The sequence below is a fragment of the Lissotriton vulgaris genome, chromosome 3_1, assembly GCF_964263255.1.
Source record: "Lissotriton vulgaris chromosome 3_1, aLisVul1.2, whole genome shotgun sequence".
Lineage (NCBI taxonomy): Eukaryota > Metazoa > Chordata > Amphibia > Caudata > Salamandridae > Lissotriton > Lissotriton vulgaris.
The window spans coordinates 2,057,956,761-2,057,973,130 of NC_141689.1; the positions used below are offsets into that span (position 1 = coordinate 2,057,956,761).

The window sequence follows — 16,370 nt, forward strand, 5'->3', positions numbered from 1 at the left end:
GCGAGCCATACCTGATATTGAGTACAACCTCGAGTCAGATTACCTGGTCTCGTTTGATGTGGAGTCGTTGTACACGTCAATACCTCAAGACGAGAACTTGGAGACTATCCGGACTATAATGAGTCAAATTGATCTGGATTCCATCACGCCAGTTCCCTTCATAATGGCCCTTGCCAAGCTAGCCATGAAGGACAACTTTTTCAGATATGAGGACACTGTCTACCTTCAGACCTCAGGGACCAGTATGGGCAGCATTTTCGCCCCAAGTTTGGCGAACCTGTACGTCCATACCTTTGAGCAACAGCACGTCTTGACGCCAACTAACCCCTTCCACCCTTATATCAAGTGGTGGAAGAGGTATATAGATGATATCCTGGTGGTCTGGAGAGGAGATCGTGAGTCAATCCTCTTATTCCACCAGTGGCTCAACATGCAAAACCAATATTTGCGGTTCACAGTGGAGATCAATAAAGAAAGGATTTCATTCTTAGACCTTTCCATTTATGCCACCGAGTCTGGCCTGCAAAGTGAGTTATTTCGCAAGCCCATGGCCAGGAACTCCCTTCTACTATACGAGAGCCAGCATCCCAAAGCCCTCAGAGATAATCTGCCTTACGGGCAGCTCCTCCGAGTGAGGCGCAACTGCTTGGAAAAGAAGACTTTCACAAAACACGCAGCAGAGTTATGTCATCAACTCACTGAGAGACATTACCCAAAGAAATTGATCAAACGCTCTCTCAAACGAGCTTTAAACAACAACCGATCAAGTCTCCTTGACCCTCCGGTGTCTAAACCACCGTCAGAGCGTATCACCTTCGTTAGCACCTTCAACACTAGGTCTAACAAAATACGACAGATAGTGAGGCGACACTGGAGGCTCCTGAATGCCAGTAAGGATAAAATCGAGCCTCCGCTATTCGCTTTCAAGAGGTCGACCAGCCTACGAGATAAGTTGGTCCATACTCGACTCAAAGATATACCGAATAGACCTATCGGCACTTTGTGGAATCTCCCAGCGGTGACAGGTCCCCATCCCTGTGGTGCTTGTTCAGTTTGCCCACAGACTGCCTGCTCTCTTGAAATAGACATAGGCACAGGCCGTCCATGGGTGCAAAAACAATTTACTAACTGTAATAGCACCAATCTGATTTACCAGCTTACATGTTCGTGCAACATGAAATATGTTGGGATGACCACCAGGAAGATACGCATGAGGATCCTTGAGCACAAGAGTGTATTCAGGTGCAAAAAAACGGTGTCAAAACTATCTAAACAATTTGTGGAGCGCAACCACCGAGAGACAGAGTTCATATGGACTGTCGTAGAGAAACCATACATCCCGTCACATATAGTTGATATTTCTAGGTTTCTTTTCCTGAAGGAACAAAAATGGGTCTACAAACTGTCAACTGACACAAGAGGACTTAATGATGAGATCCCATGGGTGGCCTTGAATTGATTCCTTTAGGTATTCTAGGGTTAAAAGTCTCATACACGAGGACTGTAAGACGAACCATCCTATTGATGGTTGAATGCTACCATCTGTATACCACATATCCCTCCCCAATGTTTAGACCTCTTTCTGGGGAATAGGCTTTTTGTTAATGGTGGCGGACTGCACAGACGTCACTATACATAGTGTGACGACATAACAACTGAGCACAACTTTGGCCCTTTCCTAATCCAATATGTTCTACTACTCCAGTACATAGGAACAGTCTCAGGGATTCGTTCTTAGGACGTGATGTGGTATGATGTGCCTATTAATAAAGCCTCGTGGATTTGGTAGTAGAATTGAACTACCAAAATGGTGGCGATGATGTCACGTTGTAGTTGAGATGCTATGTTAGCTTCATGCCCTTTGAGGGCGCATTTACGCAATAGGATCATTCTCATCCAGAAGAGTTTCTGAATCGGACGTTAACATAGGCGATTTGGCTCCCCTTTGCATATTCTGTATAATGAGATGGAGTTCTTTTAAAACGTCACAAATATTCTGACGCTACTTGTTTAATTCACTGCTTATTTGGCTTTAACCGTTTGACCGTTGTAGGCTTGTTGACAGTGCTTAAGTTGGGTATTTTCTTTAAGTATGCACAGGAATTACAGAAAGACGCTTAATGACTTATTTCTGTAGTCCAGAAGCGTAATCTCGCGAGAGGAGAATCACCGAGTCTCACCAGATACCGGTAAAAATAAACCTGCTACTCGCTGATGTAAACAAGCTGTTTTTGCGCCCTTCTGACAGCGTTTGATGTCGCTAGGGTATGTAACATACAGCGTTTTTTTTTACTAAGCACGAGCGAATGAACAAAAGGGTGCTCCTCCTCCTTTTGCCCCTCCCCTTCATAGACGGCCACAGCATTGTCCTCGTTTCCTCCCCCTGAGCTCATTTCCCGGCTACGAGGCAAAGACGGACAGGTCAGTGGCGTGCTATTCGGAGTTTGTACTGAGGGCTGGAGCGTGGGGTAGTCTGGGGTGACTCCAACGCTATAGTGTTGATAGGGGCCCCCCCCCTTTTTGTGTGAGCTTATAAACAGAGTTAGGTTCATGGCTCTAATGATAAAAACTTACTGAGAGAGGGACCTGGGACTGGCTTCTGGGAATGGGACCTGTTTCTTTTGTTTAGGACCTGATAAACGCTCCAGGAGGTGTAAATACTGGGAGGGAACTAACTAATGTAGGCAGTAGATGATGAGGTTACTCTAGATCATCGCTTCTTTTTCATCCCCTCCTTTACCTTCCACAGAGTGGGGCCTCTTTTATCCTGAGCAAGGTTCCAGGAGAGTTGAGGTATACTCCCTGTACAATACAGGTTAGTACAAGTCAGACAAGTATTATGGTCACCTATTAGGGACTTTGACCATAGGACATCCTTTATCTAGGACTCATTGTGCATTTCTGATTTCTTTTTGAACAGATACAAACGATACTGGTTGTTACAGAGGAATGTGAAATTCAGATGACACACATGTATCCTTTAAGTGGTTTAGTTATTTTTCACTTTTTGATATGCAGTAGCAAACGTTAAGGACTGTGGCCCTGAAGAAAGCCGTGGGTATTGGTTCCCTGTAGGCTGAAACATGTTGGCCCGATATATGCAGTTATATGGTTAGACTGCACTCTTTGCACTGTTCTTGTTTTTACTAAGGGAGAGATCAAGTTATATTAAAGTTGGTTGTATTGATCCTCTATCCTTTTTTAAACTCACTACACTTTAATATTTGTATTATTTTTATTATTTTTGCACTGCACTTAACTCCATCACGATCGTTACACTCATGGTCTTCACAGCAATTGGGGATGTGACCCAGATGAGTATGGGCAATGGACTAGTCTCAATGATCATGAGACACACCATCCCTGTTTGGATGACCAAATGAGAATATTTGATCTACATTTGACGTTGATGGGAATCCAGTATTTCTCTGTATGGGTCTATTCAACAATTACAGTGAATCCAACGATTTAGGTTGTTTATTTGGCACTTTATGAGTGAGCTAGTGGTACCTAGCCTCAGTAACGCTTACTGACTTTTGTAGGAGTGCGTGTATCTTTTGAGAGTCTAACAGGCTCTTATATAGACCCCCAGTGTGTTTCTGGTATTTGATTCATTGAGCAGGGGACTTCACCCTGGGCAGGTCTTTATATATTTTCCCTCAGACCCTTTTTTCTCCGTTAGTTATTAAGTACATTTCAAAGCACACAGCTAATGTTACCTTGGCCTGTGTGAGAATACAATCAAACAAAAAAAGGACATAGTGTGCGAACCACAGAGTGAGTGAGTGAATGGCTAATACATTTTTTCTTTTAAAAACCATCCACGAGTGAATGAATAGCTAAGGCTTTGAAAGCAAAGCTGATATTTCAAAGAACATTTACTAATGCCGATATTTAAAAAAATGTAGATATAAGGTTAACATTTGTCTGAAGCACATTGACTAATGCTGATAGGTGCGTGCATGTATGCTTACGCGGGCAGTCTGCTCTTTTTCAAAGCACATACTCGTGCTTGTGGCGCACTCCCGCAAGGCGTACGCCGCCACAAGCACGAGTATGTGCTTTGAAAAAGAGCTGCACGGCGGCTAATGGTCTCCTATGCAGTGCATGTGCACTGCGTAGGCAAGACCTAAAAAATATAATTAATTAGGGAGGGGGAAGGAGCGGAGCGGAGCGGAGTTCCACTGAGTTTTTTTCCAACTCCGTGGAACTCCGCATAGAGGTACTACGCCAGCTACCCCCGGGCTTAATTCTGACCTCCTATATTTCTTATGCCACTCGTCAATTAGTCTCAAGTGACATCCACTTTGAAAGGGAAGTTTAGTACATCCAAACACAGGCCTACGTTATGAATGGGCAACACTTAGGAATACTTTAGCACATCCGTCGCCATGTGTTTTACCATGTTAAATTGTGTCTTGTTTTTGAGGTTATAAACTCATTTGTTCAAGCGTGTGAGTTGTCTCTCCCTTTTCAACCCCACCCTGATGGAGAAGTCAATCCAGTAGCAACGTGCACCTGTTACTGATGGTGATTTTGACTTTATAACAAGTTCTCTTTGTTCCTCAGGCAGTGGCAGAGGAAGGGACCAGTGTCCTGGTGCATTGCTCAGACGGCTGGGACAGAACCGCGCAGGTGTGCTCCGTAGCAGGCCTGCTGCTGGACCCACACTACAGAACCTTGAAAGGTTTCATGGTAAGCCGATTTGGATTTGACAAAACGTACACAGGTTTAAGGAATATGCATGATATATTTAATTGTACCATTGAGCACATTGCACCCCAGATTTACAGTTTTAAGAAAAACAAAGCATCTCCGCAGTACAAAAGTTTCAGATGATGCATCAGTAAACAAGCATTTGCAATGCAATAGGTCTCACATTTGCCAGAGTTTAAGCTATAGGCATTGTAAATGACAGTGCCTTTTTATTTATCTGTTTTGATACATTTACAATGCCAATAAATCAAACCCTTGTAAATGTGAGACCTATTTCATTTCAAAGTAGGGGCCGCCATTGTCCCGGGCTCCTTGGAAAGTGAAAGCACGCAAATGGCGCGCTGAATGTTGCAAGAAAGCATGTCGCGCCTGCAGTAGGAGAAACTCATTAAGGAAAATAGTTTTACAGACTAAGACATTACGTGTAACAACAGAAGTGAAAGGGGCAGTCCTCATGGGAGGTTACAAATAAAGACAAGGCAGTACTAAGGAGGGACTAACACCTATTCACGAATCCGAAGCCAGGCTTCTTCCCCAGTCCAATAATTGTCTTCAAATGAGCACACTGTTCTCCAGCATAACATCTGGTTTCACTTCCTGTCAGCTGGGTGCGAAAATGACGCCAGAAGGGGGACCAAGCAAACACCGCTCCTGATTGAAAGCAATAAGATTAACACCTGTCCTCAGTTTTACAGACCGCGCCATCGTAATAGTTCACATTGCTTGTGAGACCAGCTGTGATTAACATTTTTATAGGAGGCACATTTGTGTGCAGTGAAATGTAGAACTAGATAAGAAATAGGCAAGTGGGACAGGGATATTTTTTGAAGAAGACATTGCAAATAAAATTAAACAGGTCTTGTATCTGAAAATGGCTGTTTTCAAATGAGAGAAGTTCTAGAATAGGATATTTAAAGAAAAGAACGTCCTAAGGAAAGATGGCAATATCAGGGAAGGCCACTGAGATTCTATGTCGTCAGGCGAGGCGATCCATTGTGCCTTGGTGTTGTGTTTCTTGTTTATATTCCGAAGGGAGATGTGTTATGTTTCCACACTAACCTTGTCCCTGCTCTTTTCCCTTCCCCGCGCGTCCCCTCCCCTTGAGTAACACAGTGATGTCACCAGCTAGAATGTTGGTCACCTTGGCGTTCTAAGGTGACAGTTTACGTTACCGTTGCCTTTTGACAGTTGTCTTTCTCTTAGGCTTCCAAGGCTGAGCACACCACTTATGGTGTGTTGTCGTAATTTACAATAAAGATGTATACCTGTTAAAGAGATTCCTGAGAACTGTACTTCTTTACACTTGACCTTAGATGCCATGGAGGGAAATCTGTCCATATCCTCCATTTGTGACCAAGATACAGGGGCATTTATATAACTGCAAGGAGAGTAAAGAATGTGTATGATTGGTGGTTGGGAGTGGGTTTTATGTTGAAAGTATGCAATGTAGGTATATGTGGCTTCAAGGGAGTCGTGAACCCTCCCTCTGCTTTAGCCGCTACAGTGTGGTGAAGGGTTTTATATAGCTTTTTTATTTTCAATTTGGCATATAAAGCTCATAATTAATACAAGAAGTGTGGGGAAAAATGGGAAGAAGAATGATTGAGTAGATTCATGAGTGGGTGAAAGTATGGATGAGTGAGCAAAAGGATGGGGAATGAAAGGATGAATGGATGAGTCGAAAGTATGTGGGTGGGTGAAAGAACAGGTGGGGAAAAGGATGGGGTGCAAGGATGGATGGATGAATTAAAGGTTGAGTGGGTGGAAGAATGAATGGGTGGGTAAAAGCGTGGATGGGTGGTTGAAAGGATAAGTGGGTACGAGGATGGATGGGTTGGTTAAAGGATGAGTTGGTAAAAAGATGGGTGGGTGAAAGTGCGAGTGAGTGAGACAATGGATTGATGGAGGATGAAAGGATGGCAGAGTGAATGTAAATCTGAGAGGATGTATGTGTATGGGTGAAAGGATGCCAGAGTAAATGGAAAATTGAGAGGAAGGATGGGTGGTTCAGTGAGAATGTAAATGGAAATCTGAGAGGATGGATGAGTAAGTGGAAATCTGAGAAGCTGGATGGATGGATGGATGGATGTAAAGTGAATGCAAATCTGAGCGGGATGGATGGATGGATTTATGACAAAGTAAATGAAAATCTGAGTGGATGGGTGAAAGTATGGCAGAATAAATAGAAATTTGAGATGAATGGATGGCTGGGTCCTTGAAAGAATGGCAGAAAATGAAAATCAAAAAGAAGATGGATTGATGGATGGATCGGAGTGTGAAAGGGTAGCAGAGTAAATAGAAATCTGAGAGGATGGATGGATGGCAAAGTAAATGGCAAAGTAAATGGAAATCTGAGAGGATGGATGAACAAAAGGATCAATTGATGGGAGAAAACCTGTAGTGATGGATGGCTAGGTCAAATGATGGCTTTATGGGTAAATGGATGGATGTATGCATAGTCCTCGTGCCAGCTCCCCCTACAACAGTTCTCCTGTCCAGCTTGCCCGCAGTCCGCTACCCTCTGTTGCCTATCTGCTGCCCTCGGTTTGAGCCTCCTTTGTTAGTTTCTTGCTCTGTTTTGCCTTTTCTGCTCATTTTTCTGCCCTCCATTTTGCCTTTCCTGCTTGTTTTTCTGCCCTCTATTTTGCCTTTCCTGCTTGTTTTTCTGCCCTCTGTTTTGCCTTTCCTGCTTGGTCTTCTGCTCTCTTTTGCCTTTTCTGCTAGTTTTTTTGCCCTCCATTTTGACTTTTATGCTTGTTTTTCTGCCTTCTGTTTTACCCTTTCCTGCTAATTGCTTCCCTCGTCCTGCCACCCAGTGCCCTGCCCTCTTCCCAGGACCTCCTTAATGGAGGCCGTAGGGCATTCCCATTGAGCAGGTCCTTGTGCCAGCTCCTCCTGTGATATTTTTCTGTTGAACTTGCCTGCAGTCCCCTACTCTCTGCTGCCTGTCTACTTGCTGCCCTGTTTGTGCCTCCTCTGCTCATTTCTATTGATCTATTTTGCGCTTTCTGTTAGTTTTCTGCCATCTGTTTTGCCTTTTTCAGCTCGTTTTTCTGCCCTCCATTTTGCCATTCCTGCTCATTTTTCCTCCCTCCGTTTTGCCTTTTCCGCTCATTTTTCTGCCCTCTGTTTTAACCTCTTATGCTCTGTTTTGCCTTTTTTGCTCTTTTTTTCTGTCTTCTGTTGTGCTTTTTTCTGCCTTGTTTTACACTCTTCTACTCTGTTTTACCTTTTCTGCTTGTATTTCTGTCCTCTGCATTGCCTTTTCAGCTTACTCGTTTTCCTTGCCTCTGTTTGACTTTTTTCCTGCTTGTTTCTTCTGTCATACCACAATTTCCTCTAGACCTGGCTTTTCGATTGAAACCTTGCACCCTTAGCACCCAGATACCCCCAAGAGTGACAGTGACGCACCCTATAAATGCTGATTAATTGATTGATGATGAATTTGTGAATGAATGGATGAAATGGCCATTGGATAGATGGAATGGTGAAAGATTGAATAATGTATGGCAGAATGTAAAGGTGAAATAGTGGGTCAACATTATTACTAAAATGTCTGCTGACTATTAAAACATATCCATCTTTCTTTATTGACAATTTAACTTAACAAGCAGTGTTGAAATATTTTGTAATTTTGGAGCAGTGAATCCATTATTGATGCCAAGTATGTAGATTCTGTCAGACATCTTTTTTTTAAAAAAAAATTTCAAACCACACATCATAAATATGTTTCTGACGCGCCATTGTTACTTGCCCTTCCGAATGTACAATTCTTCCTTCCTCTAGAAATGACTCAGGACTTGGGCAGCTCGCTTTCTGCAGCTATATGACTCATTTTGGCCCTGATTTTATGAATGACTAGCTTTTTGCTAAATAAATCAATAAGGGAAATGAAAAAACATGCTGCATACATCATGTGCTAAGGAGATGATTTTCAAATGGGTACACAGTTACTTGCATAGAGACAATTAATGAATCTTTATCAGGAAATTAAAAGAAACAAAGCATTCCATCATGTGTACCCTAAGTGTTTCTGGAATTCCTCCAACTTAAGTGGTGCTGCTTTTGTGGAAAAAACATAGGAAACCGAAGGGAATGCTTATATTTACCTCTATATTTTACAGAGTACACAGTCAGATATATGTAGAACTATAACTCGTGCACTCAACATACACTGCTTATAACCTCATGTATTACATCATTCATTACATGCTCTATGTGACATCATTGATGACAACACTGCATGGCGGGCACACAAGTTATAGTTACTTCTGTCGCACTATATTTTTCTGTCACACCTATTTTTAAACTCTTTTCTCTTCCGTTTACCACTGTCTGTGACTAAACCCTAAACAAAACTCTTTATCCCCCCTTTACAACTACCTGGCCCTGAACCCTAAAACCCCCTTCACTCCATTTAACACTACCCGGCCCTGAACCCTATAAACCCCTTCCCTCCCTTTTAAACTACCAGCACCTGAACACTAAAACCTCCCTTCCTTAAACCTTTCAAAGGAAAACACCTATGTGTGGTATAGTCTACCATTATTATGTGCCTGACAAAGTTTGTTGTGGTACAGACTTGCGTTGTAACATCCTGCGTGGTAAAGACCACGCATTGTAAATGTTACATAACGTCATCATTTTTAAAAATTTGTATTAAGGCTCTCTTTTGTATTTTATTCCACCAGGTACTGATTGAAAAAGATTGGATTTCCTTTGGTCACAAGTTTAATCACAGGTAAGGGTTTTAGTCCCAGGCAACCTAGAATATTTGATTTTTCTCTCAGTAGCATGTCGTGATACATATGCCATCGCTTCTGTTATATCACTTGGACAATGTATTTGGTCTTGCAGTATGCATAATTAGGACTGTTGCCTCTTCCAAATCTTGATGTTGTTAAAAATCCTTAATGATGTTGCCGAGGAATCCACATGTTTACTGCAACATATTTACAGGAAACAAAATGTTGAAGTATTCTTATCGCCATAATATTTACTTCCTGGTAAAAGGTGAGGCTTTTCCTTTGAGTTGTTCAGGAAATAAAATTGAAGTTTTAATAAGCATAGGAATCATGTAATGACAAATTCAATCTTTGGCTCAGTTTTAGAAATGTGCATGAAAGATTCCACAAAAGGTATACATACACGTAATTTTTATCACAGAAAGTTTTGTGCAGATTGTTTTGCAACCGGAGAACAGTTATACAGTTGTATCCCAAAGTTACATTTCACATTATAATTTACAAGGAATGTTGCTCTGTGCAACAACAAAAACTGCAGGATGGACATGGTCGGACATGAAGATAGTTAATTGCCCCCTTGACTGTATTAGTATAAATTTGTTAAGCGGTTTTTGCTGACTTTAAGAAACAAAATGTATAGCTGTCTAGGTAGCTAGACTTGTAAACTGGTACACAAATCACAATTTTAATCCGGGCATGGAATCTGATAGGCTGCAAAGAGCTGCTCATGGCGCCATGTATCCTTTCACCCATCTGTTTATGAGCCTTATTCTGGGAACCTTTTTTGTTGGGCTAAGTGTGTGTGGGGGGCGGGGGATGGATATACTAAGGGGTAGTGGCCGGGCAGATATCTAGAGGGATTGGAAAGAACTTAGTTTTGGCATGGGCCTACAAACCCAACTTGAGTTGCATTAATCTATATCCATTTTCTGTGCCCACTCACATCCTCCCTCCCCTTGGACCATTAAACCGTAGCCATACACTAAGTACCTATCTTCAAATAATCCATTTTATGGCCAAACCTGATATAATCATCTGTGCATACCAATGTGTGGTCTAAATGAAACAAGACCTTACTTGCAAGAGGTTCAGCACCTCTTAAGTTTTTTAGGAAATTGCATAAAGACTGATAAACAGATATAGGAAAATAATTCCTATTTCTATTTTTTTCATTTTTCATGATTTTGCATCATAGTAACAGTAAACACATCATTTAATACCTTTAGAAGTATGAAAACATAAATAAGTACAAGTGTCCATAGTGTAAATACTATAGGTCTTTCTGTGATAGAAACTCGATAACGTTAGAACATGCAGAATGCAGTATGAGTAGGTCCTCCCAATTCCTTATATGTAATATTGTGGTCTATTACCCACAATGTAAGCACACGTTTCCTTGCTTTGTATGTACTTTTTATATTACATACATACATACTTATTAGGCAGGTCCTGAAGTACCAGCAATGGAAAGTAAAGGACATGGCAGGCAGAGCACACTATATTCTTATGTTCAGGCAATCATTTCAAATAGAGTAAGGATTGGATGGAACCCATTTCAAGTTGTTTATCCAATGGGATGCCAAATATTACATGCATGTTGACCCTCCCCTCTTTTTACTGCCTTGAATTATTTTTGTTATGCAGAGGTGCTAGTAATGAAGAAGGCGTGAAGCCTCCTTTTTGTGCATCTACCTGTCCCTCCCTTTATTACTACCTATATGTATTGTTGGTGATTGTCTGTGACTGTTCTATTTGTATTTATGATTGTGTGTGTGTATTGTCTGCTTAACTCCGTGTGTTTGAGGTCCTGGATGTGTCTGAGAATAGAATTGATGTGAGATCAAAAGAGATCTTCTTCAGGCCAAAAATCTAATTCAAGCCAAAATCTGCTCACACTGTATTGAGGTGTGTGCTTTGTCCCTTTGTGCATGTACTAAACAAATGCTTACCCCTACTGTCTTTGTAAAGGCTTGTAGTCTAAACAAGGCCTTACATCTAAAGAGGACAAGTGTTCAATAACCACAATAGGTTACTTTAAAGTAATACTCCAGAAAATAAATGTTTCCTTACGGTACAAATTGCCTTCTGAACCATCAACTATGATTTTAAATTGACACTCTAAGACTGTCAGCCAGCAAATGCAGTGAACAGGCAGCAAGAGACGCAGAGTCCTCGTATTTTAAGCTCAACATACCTTGCTGTGTGGCATTTTGCAGCTGGCACGTTTGAATGAACTATTTATAAATAGCCAAATGTGTCATGTTCATATACATTTGTTTTAATTTTGTGACAAAAGCTCAAGTACTTTAAGACTTTACTTGAAGAAGGTGTCAGAACTGCAGAGTTTGGGTTGGGAATAGATTATTTGAAGAGTCTCGGCCCTAAAGAACAATGGAAATCGGAGGATGAGTTGTAGGAACTACCAGGGAAATAACTGTGGCATGAAATAGTAAAGACTATAAAAAAGCTGATGACTGGAGTAAGCTAGACAAGGACTGGTTAAGACCTTAATAGTTTAATTGAATACATTCTGAAGTCTCGACTGGAAATCGGGCAACATCTGCTTTTAATTAATTAGTGAGAAGAAACCTGTACAGAACCCAGTAACAAACTGGAGAGGAAATATAAGAAATATTGAAAACAAATATTCAAAAATGAATAGCAGAACCAATGACAAAGTACAAAACATGGGCCTGATCAATTAAAAACCATAATTGTTATAGTCTGTATACACTGAGGAAATCTAGATGGCTGTGAAAATTAGATGTAAATAAAGTATGTAACTCTTTTTCTACATGAGATCAGCAGCCCTAACTAAAGAAGAGCGCTGAAGGTGAGTCTTGGTTTATGAAGCCCCAAGTCTCAACTCCTAATCACCAACCGATAACTGTAATGTTTTAAACACAGAGACAAAAGAGATCAAAGGGGCCAGATCAATGGACACAGAATGTAGGGGTGCCGCTCGAGGCTACAAATTGTTGCTGGCCACAATGCCTGCTGCCTGACATTTGCGGGAGTAAATATCGGGTCCAAGACTGCACACGGAGGAGAGAAGAGAGATGAGAGAGATTCCTAAGCTGACTGGGGGCATTGCATCGGAACCCACAGCGGGACTGCGAGGACCAGGTTGCTCTGCGGCGAGAGACCGGCCGCACCTGGTTCCTCTTCCCGCCTCCCTGCACTACAAAGCGCCTCACGGCCCCCGCTTCGCGGGAGCCGCTCGAGGCTACAAATTGTTGCTGGCCACAATCCCTGCTGCCTGACATTTGCGGGAGTAAATACCGGGTCCAAGACTGCACACGGAGGTGAGAGGAGAGAGGAGAGAGGAGAGAGATTCCTAAGCTGACTGGGGGCATTGCATCGGAACCCACAGCGGGACTGCGAGGACCAGGTTGCTCTGCGGCGAGAGACCGGCCACACCTGGTTCCTCTTCCCGCCCCGCCTCCCTGCGCTACAAAGCGCCTCGCGGTCCCCACTCCGCGGGAGCCGCTCGAGGCTAGAAATTGTTGCTGGCCACAATCCCTGCTGCCTGACATTAGCGGGAGTAAATACCGGGTCCAAGACTGCACACGGAGGAGAGAGGAGAGAGGAGAGAGATTCCTAAGCTTACTGGGGGCATTGCATCGGAACCCACAGCGGGACTGCGAGGACAAGGTTGCTCTTCGGCGAGAGACCGGCCGCACCTGGTTCCTCATCCCGCCTCCCATCCTTATTTAAGCCACACCCACCAGCGCGCACGCGGGACGCGCGCCGGGCTAAGCCCGGGCCAAGGGCGGGCCCGTTCTACCCCGTTACAGACCGGGCAGGACCGGACCGGGCCACCCCTCTTGGCCCTGAGATACAACTGGCCACCTGGAAGACTCTAAGACGAATGGCAGGCCGCAAGACAAGGAGCAAAGCCACGGCTTCAAGTACAATGGTAGCAGGTACACTGGACAGCTTTCTAATTAGGGCGAATTCGATATTGTCCAACGAACTTAGTGGTGGAGAAACGCCTTTCCCAAGGTATTGAGAGTGCTAGACGATCCTCGCTGGGCCTTTTAGCTAGCGCCAAAACTCCTGAAAGGGAGGGGGGATCCTCCACTGCCTTATTGGACAGCATTGATCAGACAATTGCAGCAGTCCTGCTAGACCTAGGGAGCAGCCCTTGAGTGGCCAGTGCCTCGGTCCCGGCCGTACCCGAGGTTGCAACATTATCACCCTCCAGTGATGCTATTAGTACTAGGGTAGCAAATGCTGGGTCTGACATTACAAATAAGGGTGGGCGTTGAAGGACTGGGTTATTTAAGACCCAGCGGTGCCAGGGAACAACACCTGAAACCTTCGTGGGTAACCTGCTCCGGCGTACAAGTGACAGAGACACGGGACACTTCCTTCGGCGTCAAAGATTCGAGCTTTATTTACTGCAGGGAACACAGAAATCACGGCAAGTACAACATGTGCTACTTGTGGAGACTGCTTCAAATTGGTTCTGTGGATCGCTCCTTTTATACACAATTTACCCATAGGGTTACATGGTACACAAAGGTTTATGGCTTGGTTCCCATAGTTATCCCCCAGAGGGGTCGTTTTGGTCACTTTGATGCACACAAGGTCCGGAACATAAGTGCGGAAACATTTGGCGGTTCCCAACTGTAAAAACCCATCTTCCCACCATTAGTACATTCCAATCAGCAGTAAAACAGATCAAAGAAGGAACAAGGACAGGTGTGGAGGAAGATGGAGGCAGTGGGGGATTGGAAAGGGTGTAAAAAGGGAGGTATCGGGAAACGCGAGCTACAGGCATCAAAAGGGACGTGCCTAATGAGATGCACGGCTGAGACAATAGACCAGCACGGCAAGATGAGCCTCGAGCGGGGCCATCTGCCTTGCAGTATCATCCCCCTCGTCATAAAGACAGTTTTCAAAGGACATGTGGCTTCCGCAAGTATCTTGGGAGTCCCAGGGTCGCGAAGCGGACAACGTCCGTTCGCTGGCTACTTGAGGGCAAGAGACAAAATGGATGCCGAATCTAAGATGGAACCCGTGGGTACAGATAGAAAAACCCATGCAACAAACGAACAGTTTAGGTTAGCACAGCGAAACTGCATATATCCACTAAACTCGTCATTTGCGGTTCATAGATACCAGACTCGACCATATTCGTGCGAGTCGAAAGCATCACTTACAATTGTCACGGAACCTCAGACGCTCCTTTTGCCCTCATGTAGGCAAGCACTAGTCGGAATCATACTCGATATTCATTAGACCATCTAGATGTTGCTGTAACATAGCTCTGTCCAATCGAGCTTCTTTGGTAACAGGCGGCTGTCTTATACACGTTGTAGCACAGAGGCCACATAAGGCAGGACCACACTGCACGCAAAGGCAGCACGTGAACAGGAACGCCACAACAACTCCGATAATCATCAGAATCTTCCAACCCCAAGTCGACATCAAACCCCAAAACCACCCAAGTAGCGTCCAATCCCCTACGTCCACGTGTATGGACTCAGAGATTTTATGCAACTTTGAGATGGCTTGATAGACGGTTGGAGCGTTATCAGGAATGAAAATACAGCAGCTCGAATGGATCACCTTGCATACCCCACCTCGATCTGCTAAGATCACGTCTAAAACCATACGGTTTTGTAACGTCATAAGTCTATCCGCCTGAAGTTCTGTGGTGATATTACCAAGGGCACTGGCGGTAATATTAGCTGTCGATTCCACCACTCGAGTCAACTGTCTCAGGTTCCTACTATTAACCATAGGCCCCCAAAACGGGAGGAAACCCTTGAAAAAGTCTCCTGCCTCTTGACCGGCAGTATCTTCTTCGCTAATTACGCCTCTCACAACTCTAGTCTTGTGATAATCTGCATCTACAGTAAACGTCGGAGGCAACAAATTTGCGATAAAACATGAGCCCACAAAGTCGAAGGGCAACCATGCATATGCACGATCATGGCAGATAAAGTATGTACCCTTGGCAGCTAGAAACACAGGGGACGAGACCATCGGCAATATGTAATTTTCGGTGCAAGCACTCTCTCCAAGTCGGGCTTTCGATCTTCGGCCACGACCTATGAGACAAAAATTACCAATGTGGGGTACGACCCATATCGGGGGTGAGCTTTTAAGCTGTTTTTCACTAGTGAACACACTATACTCGCCTCTACTCAGGACCCTATAGGCTTGTACCTCTTCTTCGGGAATAAGCGAGGGATCATAGATATCGCTATCTAAATCCTCTATCGCTATAGACAAAGGCTTCTGATATGAGCCAGGGCCAGAGTAGGGAGAACGTGGTTCTCGAATGGGGTGGAAACCTAGTGCACTTCGGAACATTGTTTGGAATGCCCGAGCAGAACCCTGGGAACTATAAGGTAAAACCAAATATGGAATTCCCTTATCTGTGGTATGTGGCATTAACCCACACACCCAACAATTGGTAGTGTTAACCACTAACTGGTGCTGGTGAAGGAGCTAAATAAAGGAATTGTTGCGAAATTCTGCACGTCTAGCCTGCTCGTGTTCGGGTAAGATATGGAAGGAATGAGGAGACGCAGTAGAGGTGAATTTAGAGTCAGAAGTAGGAATAGGTGTAGGTATGGCAGAAGGTAAGAAGTACGACATCATATAGTACACCCCACCCGCCAAAAATGCAGAAACAATCAAAAACAATACAAATATCTGAAACATAAAACATTTCGTACGACTAAATCGCTGCAGCTCAAATCTTTGTGCCTGTGCTCTTTCCACATCCATCATCTTCGAAAACGCCATCCCCTATGACCGTCCGCAACGTTTCTTGACGCACTTCGTTCTGTGTAGCAGTAGTCAATTCCCAGGAGTTCCCAGGAATCGACGGTCTTTAACCTAACGTCAAGACCTACTAACCAGAAAGAAGTACGCGCGCGGCCCTACGGC

The 16,370-nt window shown here is 43.7% G+C and overlaps 1 protein-coding gene across 1 annotated transcript in view; it reads left to right on the forward strand.

The window, feature by feature from the left end:
• The window catches only part of LOC147728801 (phosphatidylinositol-3-phosphate phosphatase MTMR7-like), a 291,280-nt gene that overhangs the window by 172,467 nt on the left and 102,443 nt on the right, over nt 1-16,370 (forward strand). Inside the window, exons 9-10 of the mRNA XM_086962585.1 lie at nt 4,570-4,695; nt 9,408-9,457. Of these exons, the coding sequence (XP_086818711.1) occupies nt 4,570-4,695; nt 9,408-9,457 (176 nt within the window). The remainder of the gene's footprint in view (nt 1-4,569; nt 4,696-9,407; nt 9,458-16,370) is intronic.